The sequence below is a fragment of the Ciconia boyciana genome, chromosome 3, assembly GCF_034638445.1.
Source record: "Ciconia boyciana chromosome 3, ASM3463844v1, whole genome shotgun sequence".
Lineage (NCBI taxonomy): Eukaryota > Metazoa > Chordata > Aves > Ciconiiformes > Ciconiidae > Ciconia > Ciconia boyciana.
The window spans coordinates 55,626,171-55,649,039 of record NC_132936.1 but is presented as its reverse complement, the minus strand read 5'-3'; the positions used below and the strand labels follow the sequence as shown (position 1 = coordinate 55,649,039).

Sequence of the window (22,869 nt, the reverse complement as noted above, 5' to 3'; positions counted from 1 at the left end):
AGGGCTCTTTTCTAAAGGCTCACAGGTGAAAATTAGTTCAAGGACAGCCCTCTAGTGCATTTCGACGCAATCTATCTTAGACATGGTAGCTAGCTAACAGCATGGTTGAGTTTAACGCACATTAAATGTCAAGTGTGGATGGAAATGTGGCATGCAATAGGGGGCACGCAATGGGGCCAACTGATCCTGAAATTGATTGCGTAATTGTAGTCTTCCCAATGGCAATGGCAATGGCCATGCCCTGGCACTCCACAGACCCTTGCTATTGTTCTGACCCACTTCTGGGAGAAGGAGATACAGCTTTAAACCTCTCGTCAGGCAAAGAAGAGAAATATTCTTCCGTGGTCAGAGGGAGTATACATACCAAGAGGGAGTATACCTACCAAGGGGAATGAGACCACCAACATTTATTTTATAAACTAGACTAAATTTTCAGTATTTTTCTTACAAAGCCTCCAAAACAAAATATTTTCTTGTGCTCAAATGGAACATTTTCTTCATTAATGGAACAATATCTTCCAATTTTTGTTTTGGAAAGAAAAAAGAAAAATCCTTGAAAAAATCTTTCATCCAAAACAACCTCTCAGCTTTCACCCTTTCCACATTTTTCTGGTTGACTGCCAAAACAAAAACCCCATTATCTGCACGACCTAAGTTGCTCGGTCATTTGCAACAACAAAAATGTTAAGAATAAAAAATGTCCTTGAAAAATTGATGATTTATATTTCCGGTGTCTAAGGTAAAACATTACAAGTTTGCCCCTATCTCTTTACCAGTCGCGTTTCAGCAGCAGCCGCTCCGACATGCTCGTGTTCATTGCAGCTCAGTTCACAGGAAGACAGGCAAAGGAGTGGGTAAATGTAAAGGGCTACATTCATATCAATAAGGAAAAAAAAAGGCAACATATAGACAACATTTTTCAGAAGTTTTAAGAGCTTACTATAAAAGTAGGGTTGTACTGCTTGGATGTTGAGGAGGCAACGAAAACTTTACTCCTTTGGAAACCTTCATCTACTTTCTATTCTCTTTCTCTCTGTTTCCCCTTAGGTCTATAATCATCATTCTGCCACTTCTAAAGCTTCTTTCAGATCCTGTTTCTCATTTTGGCTTTGATCGCAGGAGAGTCCTTTTACTATCAACTCGCTCTTACTATCAACCATGATCATTCTGTGTTGACACATTAATAAACAAGAACTGAGTCTGTTTTAGTAGTTTTCAGTGCCATACTAAGCAGACACAGAAATTTAGTTATGTTATTATTTCAACAGATTACCTCTAGCTTTTGTTGTAGCAAATTTTTATACCAGGCATGCCACAAAGTGAGCTCCCTGTAGCTACCACAGGGCTTCAGTGACAATTTATCTCCTAGAGATCCTATCAATTAAAAAAGAAGGTATAAAAGAAACTCTTCAAAATCCAGCTAGCCATTTAATTTCACAGCCATGCACAATTTCTATTTTTAAATGCTACATATGAAAAAGATAAAAACAGCATAAGGGTTTGATATTTCACTTACTAACATAATATATATTCCAGATACCAAATTCATCCTCCTACCCTTCCTTTTCTTTTTCTTCCTCCCTGTAGGAGACTATCTCAGCATCCCCCAAGCCTCTTTTATACTAACTTCTTAGTATGCCGCAGTCTTATAAAACCCTCCTAAGTTTTCTTTGAATGTGACTGCTGGTTGATTATTGGGAGTCAAACAGATGTTCTAAATTTGTGGTGTCAGCACAGAGACTCGCTTTATTGCAACTCGGCACATGTGCATTTATTTTAGTTATACATTTATCTACACATTTAATTATTTCTATTTATGTATTTTTACTTTGTAATCCATGTTGTTCAACACCGAGCACTATCGGGATACTAACAGCAACGGTCCTACAGCATGCTCCAATACTTTTAATAAACAGGGACTAACAGAAGGCTATAGGATTGCTGGTTAATAAGAAATAGCAGAAAGGCCATAGCTTTGTTATGCCAAAGCCTCCCGTTAGCTTCTCCTTACTCGCTGCTATTTCCTTGGAATGTTTGCACGTGCTCGACAGTAATTATCTCCCCTATGAAACCCACAGAGCCAGGCCTACTGTTAAATCCCACACCTTACTGCACATTGGTAACATACTTCTCTTTAAAAATGGTGCGTCAACTACGTGCAAAAAAAGAAAAAGTACAGAAATCTCTTGTCTGGCAATTGCAAATGGGTACGTCTCTCCTGCTGTAAGAACGGTGCAGAATTTGTGAACTTCTAAGGCATTTGTTTATAAGGCGGGCTTAGTAAAGAAAAGAGTTTTTCACTGCTTTGTCCAAAACACAGAATCTGACTGGACTCTTATTTCTGCACGATGTGTGACTCCGATTACATCACTCTGCTCAGTGCGGGAACGGGCCGAGGCGGCATATGGAAAGAATCACGAGTAGATCCCCTCGGCCAAAAACGCACTTCTGGTGGGGAGTGCTCTAGGGGCCAGTCAGAGATAAAATGCCAGAAAACACATCTATATCCTCTGTTCTCTGTAAAATAAGAGAATATGGCTTAAATATAAGGACAAACTTTCCCTAAGATTTTAGGCAGCATCTAGATATCAAATCCCAGGAAAACCAGCTTTTAATTTTTACAGGCAAAACCATTAAAGTTCATCTATTTTTATTGAAATATTAATGCACTACATTTCCCTGCTCTTGCTAGTCTCCAAAACATTGTCTGTTTCCATATTATTTTGGGTGATTGCTATAGTTAGCTATTAGCCATCGCCCCTTTGTTTATTTTAAAATGTAAACCTACTGCAGGATGTAGCAATTACGGATGCTCTGTTACGAGCAACATGCCTATCAACATCGGTTGTTATGACAAACGTCTCAAGCTGTTAGCCTACATGAATGGGAACTCCATTAAGGATGTACTTTATTATGTGATATAAAATGACTACTATAATAGATAAGAAAAGACAAAAGTGCTTAATTACATGCCCCTTCCATTCATGTATCAATTACCAGTACACTTTCTCATAATTGTATCCTGAGACATTGGACCATATTTGGACTACTGAGGATTCTCACTAATGTAAAAATGAAATTTAAAATGTCAGTCTCCTTAATCTCCTGGCATTCTGGGAAAAATAACCAGTGACATTTTAAACCATATTTATTTTATCCAACTACTGCACACACTACCAAAACACACTTTTGTTTTCTGGTAAGGCTTAAATTTTATTTAATATCACCACAAAAATTAGAGGAAACTCATCCAAATGGATTTTTTTTTTTTTTTTTTTTAATTCTAGAGCTATTTTAGAGTCAATGCCATGTCAGCAGAAGTCAAAAGAAATTCAGATTATACTGCTGAAATAATCAAGCTGCCAACAAGGAATCTATATCACCACCAGATTTAACTTTCCAACACACGTTGATGAATCTGTCAGTGATAAAAGGACATTTTTCGGTCAATTTACATGGCAGTCTAGGCACCTACATTATAGAGGAAGTCTACGGAGAGAAAAGTTCCTCTGATTTACTTATCTTACTGATACCTCTCTGGACAAGTCCTATTTACTGATGACATAAGGAGTTTTGGCAGATGAGTCTCCTAACTTTCAAGGCTCCAAACTTGGGCAACATCAAAACTGCTCTTTCCTTCCACCCTCCTGAACAGGTGTGCCCTCAAATTATTTAATAAGGATAACATTAGTAATATATTACCCAGAATGATATCTTCCCCAAAATCCGAGGGAAACTAAACATGCCTGAATAGACTGGACAACTTTTTTTTTTAAATTCCATTACTGTGACATTGCCAGAACAGTTCATGTACAGTCTTACGCAGTGCTTTAGATGTCATAACATCCAAATGCCTGCTAGTAGTGCTCAGGCCACCACCCTCCTATTTGCCATGTTTGTTCTCCTAGTCTTATCCTAAGTGGAGAAGTGTGTGCAGTAATATGTTTTCTGGTACTTTTTTGTTGGGTTTCTTAGGAAAAACAGATTTACCTAATCTGTCTGTCCACTCCTTCAGCTTCTATACCTGCTGACCTATGTGAGCAAAGCCAGACAGAGCAGTACATGCCTCGTAGATGTTACATTCCTACAGTTTCCTGAAAACCAGTGTTGGACAAGGGAGAGGGATCTATATTACTGCCATTACTGATGGAGCTACAGTGTGAACTCCATGTTGACAGCATTCAGCCATAAGTTCTCAGGGGAAAAACAAAAATGGAAACCAGATCCATGTTTCTGTCACAGCATCTGAAAAGCTGGCCAGTTGGAGGTTATCCAAAGGGCAGCTTACCCCAGCCCTATCGCCTATGTTTCTAATTTCCTCCTTCTGTACTTGCCCTACTAAGCACATTGCACCCGCTTCTTTTGCAAAGCAGAGAACTTTGATTAAACCTTGATTGTTTGCTGAATTACATATCTATATCAGAAGGGAAAGATGGGAAAAACATGGCTTCTCTTTCACGGAGGTAATGCAATATACTTGCTTGAGAAAACCAGTAGTTTGGGGAGGTAAATATCATCAAAGCCAAGTAGAAATAGGATATCTGCTCAGTTCTGATTGGTATCTGGTCAGCTGGGACAAAGCAGAGCATTATGGCAAGGGACAGAGGAACCACAATTAATCCAGGGCAGCAATCACAGGACACAAGGAACTGAAATGAGGTTATTTAGACAGTGAGTGAGATGTAGGAAACTGAGAAAGACAGACACAAGTAAGTTCCACTACTCAAAATACTACTTGCTCCTCTTTCTTATTGCATTAAAACAGATGGCCATGTAACTATGTGTTTACACTACCCAAAGCAAGTTAAGAAAGAGTGCGAACAATGAAACTAGGGAGGAAGGTGTTGACTTTGTAGCAGTCCGTAGGTCCTGGTGGAGAAGGTTACACATCCTTGGATTCACCTCTGTACAGCTCTATCCCTCTGCCAGCATGCCAGGAGAAACACAGACTGCCTCTGGAGGTAAGTAAGACTGTTTGTATTGCTACTGTATTCAGTGGAAGTTTTTGGAAATTACCACCATCCTGTTGTGCCAATACTTTTCTTCCCAACTCCTGTGTGTCCTCTCTTCCGTGACATGCAAGTAACTTAAGCCCACTGTGTCCTTCTCTCTCCCACCACTTCTTTTGTTCTAGTTCCTGTACTTCTGTGGCATTCACCACTTTAATACCTGGTATAGGGGAACCCCAACACTGTAATGCCTTTTAAATCATGCCCATGAAGAGGAAATGGATCCTAAGTTATGCTAGCTCAAATCCAGCATAATTCCAATGATGGTCCATGGATGGATGCCATTTACAGGACACTACTAGTTGGTCTTAACCCAAAGAAGGTAAGGAATAGTAGTTTGAGCAATGAATACTGCTTGAACAGCTAATGCTTCTTCCTGTGCTGACTTGAAACCTGACTCAGACTTCTGCTGAGCTGCTGCCAGCACGGAGCTGTAGGACAGCAGCTGCCACAGAGGGGAGCGGTGCCCCATGGCAGCTCCAGCTCGTTGCCCTGGGCAGAAGCCACTGTCTGGGCAAAGCCCAGGTTTCCATCCTCTGACCTCCTCACTGTGGCAGCAACCCTGGGGTCTGCAAGGTGCACCAAGTGGCAACTGCTGCAGGGGGGTAGGGGAAACGTGTCTGCCTGAGAAAAAAAGGGAGATAAATTGCTGGTGGGTATGAAAAAGGAAGATGAGGAGAAGGAGAGAGACCTTGGGGTCCCAATTGCTAGACTCACTCATACAGTGAGAACATTAACTTCTGTCCCCATAGAAAGAATGTGGCACAGTGAGGGCAGAGAACTTGTGGATGACAACTCATATCCAGGTGAAGTTGATCCAGGAGGTGGTTATCAAAATGCCCAGGCAGTTACTCAGGTAATTCCAGTAAAGTAATCAGATGGACAACTATCTTTATCATGTCCTAGTATGTTTTAAGGAGAAGCACAAGAACTGTACAGCCAAGTGGAGCTGCAAGTCTGAACTGAAGCTCGGACAGATGTTAGAGCAGACTGCAGAAACTCAAAAGTGCCATTTTTACCTACACCTAATTATACCTTTTTCATAGGCCCCCCTTTCTTGAATTCTTCCTAAGGAAGAATTACCCAAAAGATATGCACAAGTCTGGAAAAAAAGAGATTAAAATAATAACACTTTCAGCACTTCCTGCCACAAATCAGGTGTGAAACCCTGCCTTCTGATTGGGAGTGGTTTGGGATTTTTTTTTTTTTTTTACTTTACAGCAATTAGAATGGTACACAAGGGGACATGCTCCTTCTTTCAGCATCAATTTACAAGAGGGTAAGTCCAGTGAAGGTGAAAAGCTGTGTGTCACTGCTGGTCAAGATGAGGGTAAATGCATTCAGCAAGTTAGTCACTGTTAAAGTGAATGTTAGAACAACTGAAATAATTTAAGCAATTCACTCATCCACTCACTCCTCCAACTGCAAACAGTTTATACAGCAAGAACAACTTAAAAAAAAAAAAGACAAAAATCTACCAACTAGGCTGAGCCGCCATCCTCTCCATGTAATCCTTGGCCATGTTGATGGCCTCGATGTTTTCAGGGTAGAGCACACAGAACATTGCCAGGGCCCCGAGGTTGTTGCCATAAATTTCATTCCACCGAGCGCTGAACTCCTTTGGGTCCCAGGGAGGAAGGTACTCCAGGGGATTCGACAGCATCGTTTGCACTGCCTCAATCAGACGAGCCGCGATGTGCTGGTGCGTGGTGGCAGCCTGGAGACGCAGAGCCTCCACGTCCCCTTTGGAGAAGTAGAGCATGGGGTAGCTGTCATAGTTGGCATTGACAAAAGGAACCATGGCGTCTGGGTCTTCCCTGGTGCCGTAGGCAAAGGCGAAGCAAACTGCGTGTATGAAAAACACACTTGGGGCTCCCCGTGTGTGAGTCCTCATTGTGGCATCAGATCTCCAAGTCTCAATGGCAGCCAAACCATCTTTGAAATATCCTATGGCAGATGGACGTGAAAGAGAGAGTTAGAAAATGAGTCCATGAGGCACTATAATTCAGGATGCTCTCTAGGAAATACGATTCCATCTAGACTTAAAGAACCTCACGTATTGTCCAGGTGGCTTTCAAATCATTTCTATATGAATACTTCAGACAAAATACCTACTGAGCAATTCATCCTAAAGAAAAACCTGTACACTTTGAAGAAAGCCCCTCCTTCCCACATCTTTCCCTCTAGTAGCTGATACGAGGCAAAGGAACGCGCTGACAGCTCTTGTACTGGAGATTGCAAATAATTGCAACGGTGCCTAATATGAAGCAGTGCTGACTGTACTGGCAAGCAGAGAAGGGCAGGAGGGGAGGAGGAAGGGGGAGAGCCAGGGAGTTTGTGCTGGCGGCAGCCAAGCCTGCATGCTGCCTTGGCTGATGTTAGCAGCTGGAGAGGGAAGGATGAGGAATGCTGGAGGTTTGTGCCGGGGTCATTTTATACCGCGCTCGAGGCCTCTGGTTCTGACACGTCTTCATTTTCAAAAAAAAAAAAAAAAAAGAACAAGTCAGAAAGAAAAAAGAGAAAGAGAAAGCGGCAAAGCCTTAGAAAAACAGCTGAAATACCTTGCCTTCAGGGCATTTAGAGTTTTTGCATTATTATTATTATTTTTCTAAGGGGCTCTCCATTTTGCATGTGGAGATTTACTGCCAGCTACCAAGAAGGCTGAACGTTGAATTAAAGCACATATTTTCCTACGTACATGACTTCTCAAAATGTGCTCAAATGACAAATCTATGCAGAGGTTAAATGCAAGTATTTAAACATAGTAAGTTACTTCATAAAAATTACCAACTATCTAGCCTGAAGTCTCAGATAAAACATGGCCAGGATCCCCCTGAGGAAAGCCAGCAAATTCCTAGAATTCTTCCGAGGGGAAAGGTTGCAGAAAGCAGACCCAAGAGAGACAGTTTTATGTAAATAATGAACAGTAGTTTTCAATTATTAAAAGGAGAAATACACAGAAGGAAAGAAAACCTAAAAACAAATATGAAATGTTTTTTTCCATGGAAAACCTGTTTCATAGGATTCAGTCATAAAACTCATAAGAAGCTGAAGTACAAAGCAACCTTTTATTTCTCCCCACAGTTCCCTACCTATAGATGCCAAAATTTTCTAACAGAAACTTAGGCTGCTAAAACCTTATTTAGAGACCCACATCCTGATTCAACGATGTCATTAATATGATCATAGACAAGGAGACAACCTTGATAGACTGGGTCCCTCCATGACTACTGGGTACACAGACCCTCTAGGTGCTTGTGTTCAGCTCCTAAAATGAATTTGGGAGCAAACATCTTTGGCCAAGAAGTACGTATTTTCTTGTGCATTCCTGCCTAGGGTAAAAATAATATTGCACCCTGTAACTGCCTACATTTATATAGTACAGTGCGTAGCATAATTGCTTTAACAGAGCGTAATGGAAGATGACATTTTCATAGTATTTTAATGCATTTTACAAGTAAGTTTTACCCTTCTTTGGATGTAAACCAATCATTACAGGACACATTATGCAGATCACAGGGTGGTTTATTTGGTAATACTTTTACTATAGCTACATAGTCTCTCACCACATACACACATACAAAGAAATATGCACCATAGTTTATACAAGCATACTCAAGTCTACTCATATTCTCATCTATAAGGAAACCATACAACCGTATATTTTGAAAGGATGAGGTAAAAACCAGCCAAACCAGTACATTATGTTTGAAACACAATGTCATTTTTTAACTGTTGAAAAGAACTGCTTTTTCATAATTAAAAAAAACAAACAACAACATAGTTTTTTCTAAAGCCTCTATGATCCTTTAGAACTGGGGACAGAGGAAAGAACCTAAAACAAAAATCAGAAAAAAAGCAAAAAATGCCTGTAACTTTTTCTGTGATGATCATACATTAAAAGAAGTTTCCTGGCTTACGCAATCAGAAAAAAATCCAAGCTAGCACTAAGGACTTCATTCATTCTTTTCCTTGGTTTGATTTCTGTAAGTACTTCTGCACATCAATGAGAATTAAGCACATACATAAATTTAGGGATGGTTTTAAGAGTTCCCTAAATTAGGGTCTTTCTGACCAGAAATTAGGGAGTATACAGTAAGGTTTCCCAGAACTCCTTCTTTGTAAATCTGGACACACATTTCCCAGCATTTCACCAACATCAAACACCTCCAGTGTTATCTAAAATTCATAGTCCATATTTTAAGAATTCAATAACCCCCCTCATTTTCTCCCCTCATGCATGTGTGCATTTAATAGAGAAGGTAAACCCTTTTTTTACCTTGTACATGAGAAGCAACCACCATACTACATTGTTTAGACTAACAACAGCAATAGCTGGAAAACCGATCTATAGTATATTCATAGGCAGCATATTCAGAGTCGAGATCTGGAAGAAAGTCAATAGGCAGTGACAAAAGCAGGACTACAAAGTCAGTCTTATTTATTCTTGGTTAAATCACACTGACACCCGTCCTATGATATGAAGACAATAACCCATGGCAGCCACAATTTGGTAAGGCCAGTGAGCCCTGTCCCATAACTTTGTAGGGCTCAGCCTGGTGTGACTGGTGGATGGGAGGAGGCAGCTAGAAGGGAGTCCACCTTCCTTTCCATCCAAACCTCTGTGGAGGCACCAGCCACAACAACGTGGAGAGAATCGTCCATGCGAGGCCCCAGGATGGCATGACTATGGCTCAAACGGTGCTACAGAGAGTGAGGAGAGAGACACATGTTCCACATTTTCTCATCTGTGATGTCCTTAAAAGCAGGACCAGCAAAAGTAATAATGAAAACAACCACAAAGATCCAAACAGAATAAATGTGTGGACTTGCAATAAAAACTATCAGCCAGATAGTGAGGAAACACAAACTGGATGGTTCTGGATACAGCCATGCCAAACCACCCCTGCAGGGATTTCAAACGGCAGAACTACCCTCAACCACGCACACCACCAAGCACTTCGCTGACTAGGACCAGACCTGACCACACACTTCATTTCCTTACTGACTAATCAAGGTAACTCTGTAGAGCTAACGGGCGCGATCACCATTCCTCAGTTCAGTAGCTGTTTAGAAACTACACTGATTCATAAGATATATATAAAACCACTTCCAAAATTATCAGGTGGTTGCAAAAGAACCAAAGCACCTTCAGCAGAAGAATGTGACCAAAACCAGTAACATTTAGGGACTACTTAGAATTCATTACAATGGTATAAATGTACCCGGGGGGGGAACACCAAGCCAAAAACACTGAAGCAGAATGCATATTCAGCTGTGTTGAACTCTATCCTTTTAGGTTTCCTTAGTTAACTTACTTGCATACTGAAAGCTAAAGAAACACATAGCACTGTTCAAAGACACACATATGAACCTTGATGATCTGCATAGTTTAGGTGAAGCCAGGCATGTAAAGATCACTGGCCACATAAGCTCCAACCTACCAGTTGTGAGTGAACCTGCTACAAGTTTGTTTGATACACACGGCTCAAAAGAATAGGAGCTTGGGCCTTCTCATCGCTTAAATTGCACTCAGAATACCATTTTTTAAAGTTAAAAGAATTTCTTACTCTCATATTACACTACATCATTACCAGCCACATCTTCCAAGAAAAACTTTACCAAGCAACTCAACCTTTTCTAAAAATGAGGGGGTTTTATTCAGTTTGGAAACCATGACCTGATAAAGTAGTAAAAATTAAAAGGACAGTGAAGGATGCTTGCCCATGGAAGAAAATGCTAATATACAATATGCTTTGAAAAGGTTGTTGCTTAGTCCTAGATTGAAAGAGCATTTGCTGTGACTTCCACTCCATTGCCAGCAGAAACAAACAGTAAAGAACATCAATTATTCTAGAAAAAACAGACTAAATCTTAACTATTTCAGTTCTCCCCATCTGCATCAATGAGTAGATGTTCAACTGCAGCAAAAAAAAAGTATTGTAAAACTGATGCCAGTAACTGAACTGGACATTGGTTTATACAATTAAGTTCACCAAATAAACTTGGTTCGAATCACTATTTAAAGGAAAAGAGAGGTCCTGTTTACTCCTGCCACTCGTGCCCAGAAAGGCCACTCCAGCAGCGAGAGCAGAGGAGTGGGAGAGGGGCAGCAGAGGGGGGTGAGGAAAGGACAGCACCGTTAGGACCATCAGCTGGCACAGCTATCCTTGAAGCAATCTGACCTTCTTGTGGATCGTTACAAAAATAAAAACATGTAACGAATTGTGGCTTTCTGCAGTATCAGTTCTGAAGAGCCACTATGCTTTGCGGATGCTTTTTGCTGGGACAACACTTGTATCACTTCTTAAAAAAGCAGAAATCGCAGGTGTCTCTGCTAGCTTCTCCAACGCTAGTCCGTGACTCACCTCCGACATGGGCATCTCACCAACATTTACAGCCAGGAACAGAAAAGATGAGATTTCTGGTGACTAAAACTTCCACAAACTGGAGGCATCACAACACCACAGATTACTCAGGTTTCTGAATGAAAGAGCTTCCCAGAGCCCAGGGCTGGGACATGGACAAGTCAGACCTGCCCACTCAGTCACACCAGGAGTGACTGTCACAGCGCACAGCTCTCGCCTTCACTTGCTGAGGTCATGGGCCCTCCTGCACCTCACTGCGTGACCCATCGAGGACACGGGCCCTCCTGTACCTCACTGCGTGACTCATCGAGGACATGGGCCCTCCTCCACCTCACTGCGTGACTCATCGAGGTCATGGGCCCTCTTCCACCTCACTGCGTGACCCATCGAGGACACGGGCCCTCCTGCACCTCACTGCGTGACCCATCGAGGACACGGGCCCTCCTCCACCTTACTGCGTGACCCATCGAGGTCATGGTCCCTCCTTGACTTCACTGCATGACCCATTGAAGTCATAGGCCTTCCTCTACCTCACCGAGTACCCTGGGAAAGGCTAACACTCAAACAGGAACAGGACTCTCCAGCCAGAAGAAGATGGATGGAGTTACACCCTCGGTGAGAGCTGGGTTTCCCACTCCCATGCTGTCTTCTTCTAGATTGCTCAGGAGATGCTGCAGGCAAACTCCTGTCAACTCTGCTGCGGATATGCTGGCTTTCCTCTGAACCGCCCTGCAAAGTGCCTAGCTGCCTTCAGAGAAGGTAAGAGAAGCTCTGACATTCAGCTCAAGTATCCAACCTTTATGCCTGTAAGAAAAAAAATATATATATATTTTAACTAGTTTAAAATTCAAAATTACCCTTTAAAGACTTATCTCCACAGATTTTACAAGGTTTTGTCTTCTTTTGGGCAGCTCCTATTTTCCACAAAGGCTACAGTTCTCAGTATTGCTACCTGAATTACCCCCACAAGTGTTTGGGTAAGACTTGTGTTCAAATATTTAATGGAAAATCTGTTCCACCATACTGACAAAAAGCAAATCTTCAGGTTCAGCCTGCAAAGTTTTACCTTAGACAATGACCTCTGAATCAGCAAGGACTTAACTTTCATAATTTTGCATTACTTCTTGATAAATTGTTGAAAGTGAAAGCAAACTTCTTCTACTCAGTTTTTTGTAATGCTTGTAATTGTAATGCTCATAATTGTCATGCTCAATTTCATGTTGAACAACAGTGTCACTATACTTTTGTCACGACTTAAATTACATAAGATCACCTTGTTAAGCCATTCAAAAGTACTAGTACTAAAACTAAAATAAGCAATTTTAGCACCCAATGCTAAAACAGGTGAGAGACCCATAGATATTTTAACAAGAAATGGTCAGCCACCAGAAACAGCTGCTGCCATCCAATACCATGAAACCAATAGGTAACGTTGCAATGAGATGTGCATGGTATCTTGTCCCATTAAATAAAGATGGGTGTGCATCTTTTTGCATCGATGCTTACAGCTGCCAAAACATAACTGCTTGCTATGAGGAGTGCTAGGTTAGATCACAGTGGAGAAAAGCAAACTTCTGTAGGAACTCTTTTTTTGCACTTCGTCCAAATACCTCAAATAATTAGCAAATCTTTTCACACACATTGCAGTTGACTTTGTTGCTGATAAGAGGAGCAGCATCTCTAAAACTGAATTAATCAGTTGGAAATGGTTGTGTTTTAAAATCATGACATTTACATCAACTGGAGGGCTATTTTGTCCAACATTTTCAGTTTTACCACTGATCTAAATATTTTGCAAACATATTTAAAAATGGGAGAGCAATTAAGTCCTCTAACTCAATCTAATTACATTTAAGTACTAAAAAATGCAGGGTAAGTCCACAAAAACAGAGAGGTGAAAGGGTCAATAGAGACTAATTCCCATATGTATTGCCATTTGGTTCCTACTGACTCACAGAAACATACCTGATACAGAAAAATTAGGCAGTAGACAGAGTGGGACCAAGAAAACTATAAACTTATCTTTGTACTGTAACAATCACAATAAATCTACTGACCAAAGTCCCAAGCTGTATAGTTCCCACATCAGAAAGTAGTACTGCTGAGTCCCTCTCAAAGCTGCGGGGCTGGACACCAGTGCAGGAAACTCCCATGTCCCAAGATAAGAGCAGTCAAGAGTCCTTCCTCCACCTGCTTTTTGGTGATTGAGGTAAAACCAGTGACCATCTGTCTCTCCAATAAAAATGCTGGAAAGGTGTAAAAATCACTGCTTACAACTTGAAAAATACCACTTACGACCTTAACCACCAGGGGACATTACTTCATTTCTTCCTCTGATTTTTTCACTATGAGAAATATGCTTCATCATAATTATATAACATCACAGGTATTTAAAAGCTTAAATACTGAAATCCCAAATATAACTCGGAATCAAATCTACAATAAATAAAGTATAGCTCAGGTACCCAGGTGTTAGTATTGCACTTGTTCTGAAGTGATCTGAAATACCTTGAAAGAAGCTTTGTATCAACTTATATGTCTGAATAACAGCTGTGCTATGAAAATCATAAAGGCAACCGAAACCAACCAGCTCCTATAGGAATTATCAGTATATGACATCACGTCAGCAGTCAAGATTTAATCTTGTGTCTGTCCTTTGATCAACGCACAAAATTCAATGGATCTATTTAGAGCAGTACACAGCCGTGTGAGACCATCATTCTGGAAGAACGGAGGGTTGCACTGATTCTCCACCATGCTACAGATAGGACAACAACTGCAAAGTGTTTTTGTCAGTTTACAGTAGGATGTGTAAGGTATCTGCGATGGAAGTTTCATCTGTTTATTCCTTTTATTTAAAAGCTTATTTGTCTATTTTACCGCTGTATATATAAATTAACAGGGCATACACATGCGCACACTGAATGCATAACCTTCTCTCTGCCTCAAGCAAAAACAAGATTTAAACTGCCTGCATGCCCAAACCGTAATCTGGGAATTTGAAATTTTCTTCTATTAAAGAATTTAACCTACCATATAATGCTTTCTCAATAGTTTTTTGCTGCACTAACATTACTATTCCTAACCCTTACTGGGATCTTTTATTCCATACTTCACTGTATAGAATGAGTAAGAAAGTCATTTTGATATCCAGAATCCTGAAGGTGATCATTCCCAACCAGTACAGACATGCCCGTTAAGGCATCCAAGTTCAGTGAATGAAAGCTCAGTCACTTTTACCATCAAAGGCATAAAACTATAAACTACTACAGAAAGATTTCCTTTGGAGCACCAGCATTGTATCCTGAGCTGAAGTACTTTTAAAAAAACATTTTTATAATTAAAAACATAGTTATTTTTTTCAGAAATGTTTTCACAGATGCTAACACTAATGGAAGACAGTTTGAGAATTTTCATATAGGCCAAAAGGATATATTAACTATGTTTGTCCGCTCCATCGTCCCCCTGTACTCGGCACTGGTGAGGCCGCACCTCGAATACTGTGTTTGGTTTTGGGCCCCCCACTACAAGAGAGACATTGAGGTGCTGGAGCGTGTCCAGAGAAGGGCAACGAAGCTGGTGAAGGGTCTGGAGCACAAGTCTGATGAGGAGCTGCTGAGGGAACTGGGGTTGTTTAGTCTGGAGAAAAGGAGGCTCAGGGGAGAGCTTATTGCTCTCTACAGCCACTTGAAAGGAGGTTGTAGAGAGGTGGGGGTCGGTCTCTTCTCCCAAGTAACAAGCCACATGACAAGAGGAAATGCCCTCAAGTTGCGCCAAGGGAGGTTTAGATTGGATATTAGGAAAAATTTCTTCACCAAAAGAGTTGTCAAGCACTGATACAGGCTGCCCAGGGAAGTGGTTGAGTCACCATCCCTGGAGGTATTTAAAAGACGTGTAGATGTGATGCTTAGGGACAGGGTTTAGTGGTGGACTTGGCAGTGCTAGGTTACCGGTTGGACTTGATGAGCTTAAAGGTCTTTTCCAACCTAAACAATTCTATGATTAATGTCCCAGAAGTCAATCAAACCACTCATCCATCTATTATATTGTTACAGCACGTGGGGCGCTTTTGGGGCCTAGGACTATGACAGTAACAGACACTGCAGAAGCACAGAACAAAAGCGCCTGTAACAAGTTGCTTGGTGACACCGTATTACTTTGGCAGCTGCTAAGAAGTAACCCATCTTCCTGCACGTAGACCCATTCAGGGGGTCTGTAAGGGCGTTGAAGCCTTTGGTGCAGGGTATCATAAATCAGGTTTAGGGTTTCATCTGACAGCAGCCTACAACCCGAAAGTGCAGCTGCGCCTCACAAGAGGAAGTGAGTAATGGAAGAGATTATTTGAGGTAAGCAAGAGCGCGGTCTCTGCATGAATTGAGTGGTACAACCACGGTGCACAGGAAGAGCTGGAAAACCTTCAGAGGGCGATTGCAATGCCCAGGAGGCGCAAACAAAGGACAGAAAAAAAGAATCATACCTGCAAAAGGGGAAAGCCAATTTTACTGCTGTCAAAGCAGAATTCCTCCTTGTGCCTAATCCAGCCCACTCAGACTGCTGCATGCCATGCAGCTTCCCTCACTTTTTAGGAGGCTGATTACAGCACCAGAAACTTCTGATACTGAGCCTAGTGTTTCCATTTCTGACTTTAATTTCTATCCTCTTTTCCAACTAATACTTCTTTGTTAGCCTTGACCTTTACTCTTCCAAATACTTGTAAATGTTTTAAGTCCCCTGGTTTGTTGTTCTCCTCTACTATGTATAATTAACAGTTTTAATCTTTCCTGCTTATTGTTTTTATTGTCCTTCATTCAATTGCCGCCAAGATTGGCAATTCATTGGAAACGAATGAAGTGTTTCTGCTGGAGTTTTACAAAACCAGTTCTCACTCTCCGTATATCTATCTCTATCTACAGACTTCAGTAGCTGAAGACATCGCATAAATATTTTTATTTGTAAAGCATTTCCACAGGACGTCATATTAATAGACAGGAATTCTAAAACGCGTCACATCCTTCAGTTGCTATGGGATCAAAATGCATTTTAACTATGTTTCCATATCCTGTTTATGACTTAGTCTTGCATACAAAACTATATTAAAATTTTATTTATTATTTATGTTGAAGTATTGTGACAGTATATAGGAGCACCAGGCAAAGTCCAAAGGCACCTATGCTAGTCAATTTATGAACCTAAAAAGACTGCAACCTAAGCAATTTAAATCAACGCTTGCTTTTATATTATCTACATACAATCTTATGATGTGTGTATGCAGACCTCAAATGTGTATTCACATAGCAGAACTACTCTTTCATTTGCTACAGGATGAATGCCTCTGTGTTTGTAGACCTAAATTGCACCACTCTACCTGGTAGTCACTTCTCACTGCAGATTAACATGCTGTTCATTATTATTGGTACAATTCTGTTGTTACCTCTGCTACTTTCATGTTATCTCATTATCTACATTTTCTATAGATATCTAAATGTAGCATATAGTTTATCTATCTATCTATCCATAGATATAATACATATGTAGCCAGATGCAGCCAATTTTTTTCAAGGTACAAACTTGGAGAAACAATAAAATGTGTTGTCCTGTAGTTTCTTCGGGGTTATTACTGTCTTCACTGCCGCCCAGAATACCCTTGATAAAAAGTGACAATTACATTTTCATGGGTAGAAGCATCAAATGCAAATGGAGTTAAAAGGCTACATTATTCCTGCAAAATTTAGCTACTCTCAATTGGCATGACCAATTTGTGTGAGTAGGCATCAACACAGCCATTACATTACAAGTTAATTATGAAATCTAGAATTGTATAATCTCATTTCTGACCTTGAGTTGTGCAGGCACGGCTCTCGCAGCAGAACTGAAACCTGACATCGTTTTGGCAAAAAATGTGATGCACCTTAGTTAAAAGGATCTGGTTAAAAAGCTTTAAAATGCCGTGACATCCACAGAAATGCTTTCAAACAACTTCTGAAAATACTTTAACAGCTCAGCAGCCATTCGATTAGAAGACTTAAGAGGGCATACCAGGTTTGTATCAAACATTCATCGCATTTACTATTTCTGATAAAAAACAACAAAAAACCCCCAAGAATATATACCAGGACAACTGCGGTGAAAGAACTCTTATGTTACAATTACGTTTATCTGGTACTGAAATACAATACCTGCCTGAGCCGTGACCAAGGTCCTTACGATCCATTGCCTGCTCTAAATAATGCTATTGCCAATTCCTACTGTACACTCTGTGAGTCTAAGCGAGGGTGAAAAAAGAAAGACAGACCAAACAAAGGTAATTTCAGACTGCGTACATAATGGCCTCACTGTGCCTGGGCTTTAACAGCTGACCATGTCCCAAGAGCGGATGAAAGCGTGATGTCAGCACCTGATGTGAGAAACTATTGCCAGTGCTCTGTCCTTCATGTGATTCCCAAAATGGCCAGACCCCTCCGGCCAGCCCTCCGTTACCAACATTTCTGCTAAACTTCTACTGAAAAAGCATTCATGAGAAAGGTCCTAGGTTACATCAGCTAAATTTCCTTTTCCCTAGCAGGCTTTAATCCCTTCCTCTGCTCTGTTCCCATCCTGAGCAGATAACCGAGTCCAGCCCAAGTGCAGCGCACAAGGGTTTGGGGTTTTTGCTAATGCAGCTCTGTCACACCTCACCCACCATTTGCTGGGCTAACAGACATGGGTACAAAGCTTACCCCCCCGAAGCAGAAAAGTAGCTCAAAGGAAGGGCTTTCTCCCACATATCAAGCCTATTTATAATAAATACGTGGCTACAGTCTTGAACACAAACTGGCACCATGGTTTAACAGCTTTAGGGGACTACGCTACTGTAACTAAGCTCTTTTATCTAACTCAGCTGAATGGAGACAGCAAAGAAAGTGTAAAGAGCCAGGACACACTTGCTGCTGAGATATCATATTTACCAATTAAACACAACTTGCTACACAAAAGTCATATTCTCTTTCTCTCTCCAGACATCTGGATTAGCAAGTCTAAACCAGGAAACAATGGTGACAGAAAGTTGTTTCTTTCTTTATTTTTTTTAATCCCTTCAGAATAAGGACAGGGGAAACGGGCTTTATTTCTTGCAAAATGTCCAGGAACAATAGCAGTAGTAACTAAATTTCTTTCTGCTCATTGCTAGAGTATGTTGTGGGTGCCAGATGTGCAAGTTTCCACACACAAGCCTAGGAATGTGACTCAGTTTTAGCTAAATGCAATCACTTCTGAGAGAAGGGACACTCCAGTTTCCAGACTCACTTAGAGCCTCATTTAACCCTAGTTCTCACTGCTCAGACTGCTAGGTATGATGAATGTCACCATTTCTCCACCAGCATATAAACTCACTACGTTCATTCACAACCCAACAGCTGCCTGGTGATGACTTTCTACCACCACTGATCTAGGCTTTATTTGAATTCCGTTTTGAAAAAGCTTATGTGCTTGCTGTCATCGTACTTGAGGAAAAGAAATGGTACACACAGAGCTCATGAGCACAGTGTTTCTAAAGGCGTGAGCCCTTAGAAAGTACCAAAACCAAGATGTCACTCTAAAACTGGCTTACAGCTACTCCTTTTTACTTATAACTGTATGCAACCTATGAAAATTACATCTAACATTTAGCCAGGTAAACACATTTTCCTCTCCATTGCGGTGCGGACATTTACTAAATATCTAGTTAGAATAACTAATATACACTGTAATAAACACTGAGCTTGCTTAGGCAACCAAAATCCATCCACTTTTACCATAGGCAATCAATTTGTTCAGTTCATGTACTTCTTCCTTTGCAACTTGTATCCTCTATGACCAAAGAACAGGTTTTAGAAGAGATTGTATATGAATATGCAGTGGAAAACCAGCACCAAGTGTCTTCTGAGGTCACTCTCCACAGTAGAGGATACAGGTATGTTTATAAACTATTCTTGTCTCTTGCCCTTGTATTAAATAACAGCACTCAGTTTTTTTCATGGCAATTCAAAATTAGGCAAAGTATCACAATGCTTCAAACATAACAACAAAAGCAAGCTCTTATTTTGAATAACAAGAAAATAAAATGACATTTTCTTAAAGCACCAGTAGTTCTGTCCCAGCAAAATACGCTCTGATTAGTATATTTTGGTTTTGCATCCCAGTGAAGTTTACAGATAGTCAAGAAAATCCCAATCCAGACCTGCTACTTTGTTGCCTTCCTCTCAAAATTTAGCTAATTTAGGTCACTGAAGAAACACATATAAGCAATGACACACAGTAAAAGAACTCATAGTTGAAATAATATTTAGCGCTTCTGTAGAAAAATGCACCCGAGGATCTCCAAGTAGTTATGAAACAAATTAATTAATTAAACTTCTCAACACCCTTGTGAAGCAAGCAAGCACATTTATCTGTTTTACGAGGAAGGAGACAGAGCCATGGAGAGGTGGAGTGGCTTGCCCGAGGCTACCCAGCAAGAGTCTTTCAGAGTAATAAACAGCATCTGAATTATTGATTCCCACTGCTGCCCTTCAGCTGAATTGTTCCTTTTTTGAAATACTGCACTGAGTTATAATAATTGTTGGCATGATAAACATAATGTGGCAATATTTAGCCGAGATTTTCTTTGCCTTTGTTTAGACCATATTAAAACTTTAGTGTTATTTAAATTGCAATTGATCTTCTTAGGGTGACCAAAAATCTCCAATTAGTTGAGCAATATTTCCTGTATTTCATTCACAATTGTATCTATTTCTTATATTGCCATTGCTTATGTCCAAAAAAGACGCTACTCCAGCTTGAAAATGCAGGAAAATATCACAGCTTTATATTGTTTCAAGAGGGAATGACAGAAATGTAGAGGGAATGGCTACTTTCATTCATACCAAACTGAATTTCAAGCGTTGGCACGAGATGCACCAAGTGATGATGCATCGCCTTCATACAATAGCTAAAGGAATTGCAACTTGCTATCCTGGCGCTGAGGAGAGTGGGCTGCACGAGTTAATAACTGTGGTCCCAGGGCACTTAGGACTTTTCCAACAACAAAAATAAAAGTGGCAGGAAGTTGCATCGGGCAAATCGTTCTTTTCCTGTCTCTCACCTCCCCAGGTGCAAGACAAGGATGCTACGGCTTACCTTTCACACACGCATGTTTGGGAGGCTTAGCTCATTAGCAAAAGGCTCGGAGGCTCTGGCGGTAACGGTGCTAGGGAAGAGCAGAGAGCTGTTAGACACGGCACCCAGAGGTACAGCTTTCACCGGGCTGTCTCCCCGCACGCACCTCCCTCGGACACGCGGGGCCCATCCTGCGAGCTGCCCAGCACCTCCGGAACGGTGCGGCTGTCCGAGCGGCGGTGCCCCGACGGAACCCCGCACCGAACCGCCACGCCGCCCCGACCCGCCCTGCGCTCCGCTCCGCTCCGCCGGGGGCAGCCCGGAAAAGCCCGTGCCCGGAGGCTGCTCCCCGCGGGACGCCCCCGGCCACCACCGCGCCCCGTTCCCGCTCCCGCACCGGATCGACCCGGGCCCCGCTCCCCGGCCCCCGCCGACACCTGGTGCCCGCTGCCGCCGCCAGCGCCCGCAGCGCGCCCCGCGCCTTGGGGATGGGGACACATGTGGCGGGCGGGGGGAGCGCTGGGTCCGACCTCCCACTTCCCAAACCCGCCGGCAACCGGCGCCGCCGGCCCGGCGCGGGCGGAGGGGGGCTCCGGGGCCCTCCCCGCCGCCAGCGGCCCCGGGGCCCGCCGCGGGCAGGAGGGGCGGGGGCGGCCGCCCGGCGGAGCGGAGCGTGAGGGACGGCATGGAGGGAGGGAGGGGTCGGGCCGGAGCGGAGCGCTGCCCCGCACCGCACGGGCACTCACCGCCGGCGGCCCCTGCCTGGCGCGGCGCGGCGCGGACCCGCCGCTCGGCAGCCAGAAAGTTTCTCCTCCGCGGCCCCGGGGGACGGAGCGGGGGGCGCGTTTTTCAACTCAGGAAGAAAGTGACTCCCCCCTCCCGCTCCACCTCCCGCCTCCCCGCCCTCCTTCCTTACCTCCCCGGTCCTCCTCCTCCTCCTCCTCCCCCGGCCCCTCACGCCATGGCGGCGGCGGCGGGCAGCGCCGCGGCCCCGCTCCACCCGCCGGGGGGGCCGGCACGGCCGGGCGCGGCGCGGCGCGGAGCGGAGCGGCGGGGGAGCCCTCACGGCCCCGCCGCCGCGGCTGCGGCTGCGGCCGGGCACAGGGGCCGCGCAGCCTCGCGCTCCGGCCCGGGGCGCTCGCTTGGCTCTGGGTGCGCTTACTTATTTCTGTCTGTACTCTGGCGTGCGCACGGATTTCCCCTCCCCCCGCCCGCTCCTCCCCGGCTCGTGGTTCACGGAAATACCCCCGTTCTCCCTTGTAGCGGGAGGGCTCGTTTCTCCGCAGGGCCCAGCGCCGGAGTGTCGGCAATTTGATGGTCTGCACCTAGGAAGTACGGCAGCGGTGCCGCGGCTGGGGCAAGGCGGGCTGTGGCGGTTAAAGCATCCAGGGTGACGCATTCACATGCGATACCCATCTCTAGTGCTGTCACCGCACTGTATGAGAGTAATAGGACCTCTCATCCAAAAGTTCCCTCAAACCAGCAAAGAGACAAAAAGCCAGTTTGTCAATCTGCTCTTTTAAGTATGGTGTGACTACTTACATAGATGTTTCCCATGTAAAACAAAAACGTGAAACACCACGACCATTTAAGCCAACCATCCTGACATTTTTTTTTGCAGCCACTCAACTGAAGATACTTGGCAAAGTAATATAAAAGAGGGTAAAATAAGTGTTCCTTTGGAACAGTTCTCTTTGCTTTCTCAGTCACTATAACCAATAAAAAGTATGAAAGTGAAGAATTCCAAATGTTTGTTGGGTTCTGAAAGCTGAGCATGCTTTACCATCTTCAGACTACCCTACTGAAAAGAAAATAAAAATGTTTACATGTGATAGATCAGGATGGTGTCCAACTACCTGAAGTTTACATTTCACAAAGCTTATTCTTCATGTTAATGATGTATTTACTGATGTTACTGAATCAGGCAGTGGGCTCTAAGTGCTCAGTTCCCTGGCTTTAAAATGTAAAAGCTGTGTTTTCTGAGGATGGTTTTAAACAGGCTCTTTGTGGTTTACAGTGTGATTTCCTGCTGTTCTATCAAGATTAATAAACTTGTGGAAAGTAGACGAAACTAGAAACTATACATTTCCCTTCACCCCTTCACTCCTGTTGTATTTCCCAGCGGTATCTGTTGACAGTCTCAGCGTAAATGAATAGGGATTCACAAGCTGTTGCTGCAAACTCTGAGAGCAATGCCAGAGCCTGGAATGAAGCCTTGCTTTTTTACCAGTAATGACATGCCTAAAAGCACTAAGTGCTTCAGTTTCAGTCATGGAAACACTAGATTAATCATTAGAAAAGATGTTTCTAAACACCTATTTGAATGGTATTATGCTATACTGCATTGATAGTAGAGTTGTAAAATGTTAATGTTGTGACAC

General features: G+C 42.7%; 1 protein-coding gene across 5 annotated transcripts in view; it reads right to left on the bottom strand.

Moving 5' to 3' along the window:
• The window catches only part of DSE (dermatan sulfate epimerase), a 37,819-nt gene extending 15,944 nt beyond the window's left edge, over positions 1 to 21,875 (bottom strand). The window contains exons 1-3 of one of the 5 annotated variants that reach the window (XM_072855725.1): positions 21,734 to 21,875; positions 20,510 to 20,579; positions 6,488 to 6,956 (exon numbers count right to left, since the gene is read on the bottom strand). In XM_072855725.1, the coding sequence (XP_072711826.1) occupies positions 6,488 to 6,903 (416 nt within the window). In that variant the 5' untranslated portion in view covers positions 6,904 to 6,956; positions 20,510 to 20,579; positions 21,734 to 21,875. Of the gene's footprint in view, positions 1 to 6,487; positions 6,957 to 20,509; positions 20,580 to 20,925; positions 21,118 to 21,234; positions 21,357 to 21,404; positions 21,552 to 21,733 lie in introns of those variants that run through there. The other 4 variants (XM_072855727.1, XM_072855724.1, XM_072855726.1 and 1 more) reach the window with 4 other exon arrangements.
• Between the last annotated feature and the right edge of the window lie 994 nt (positions 21,876 to 22,869).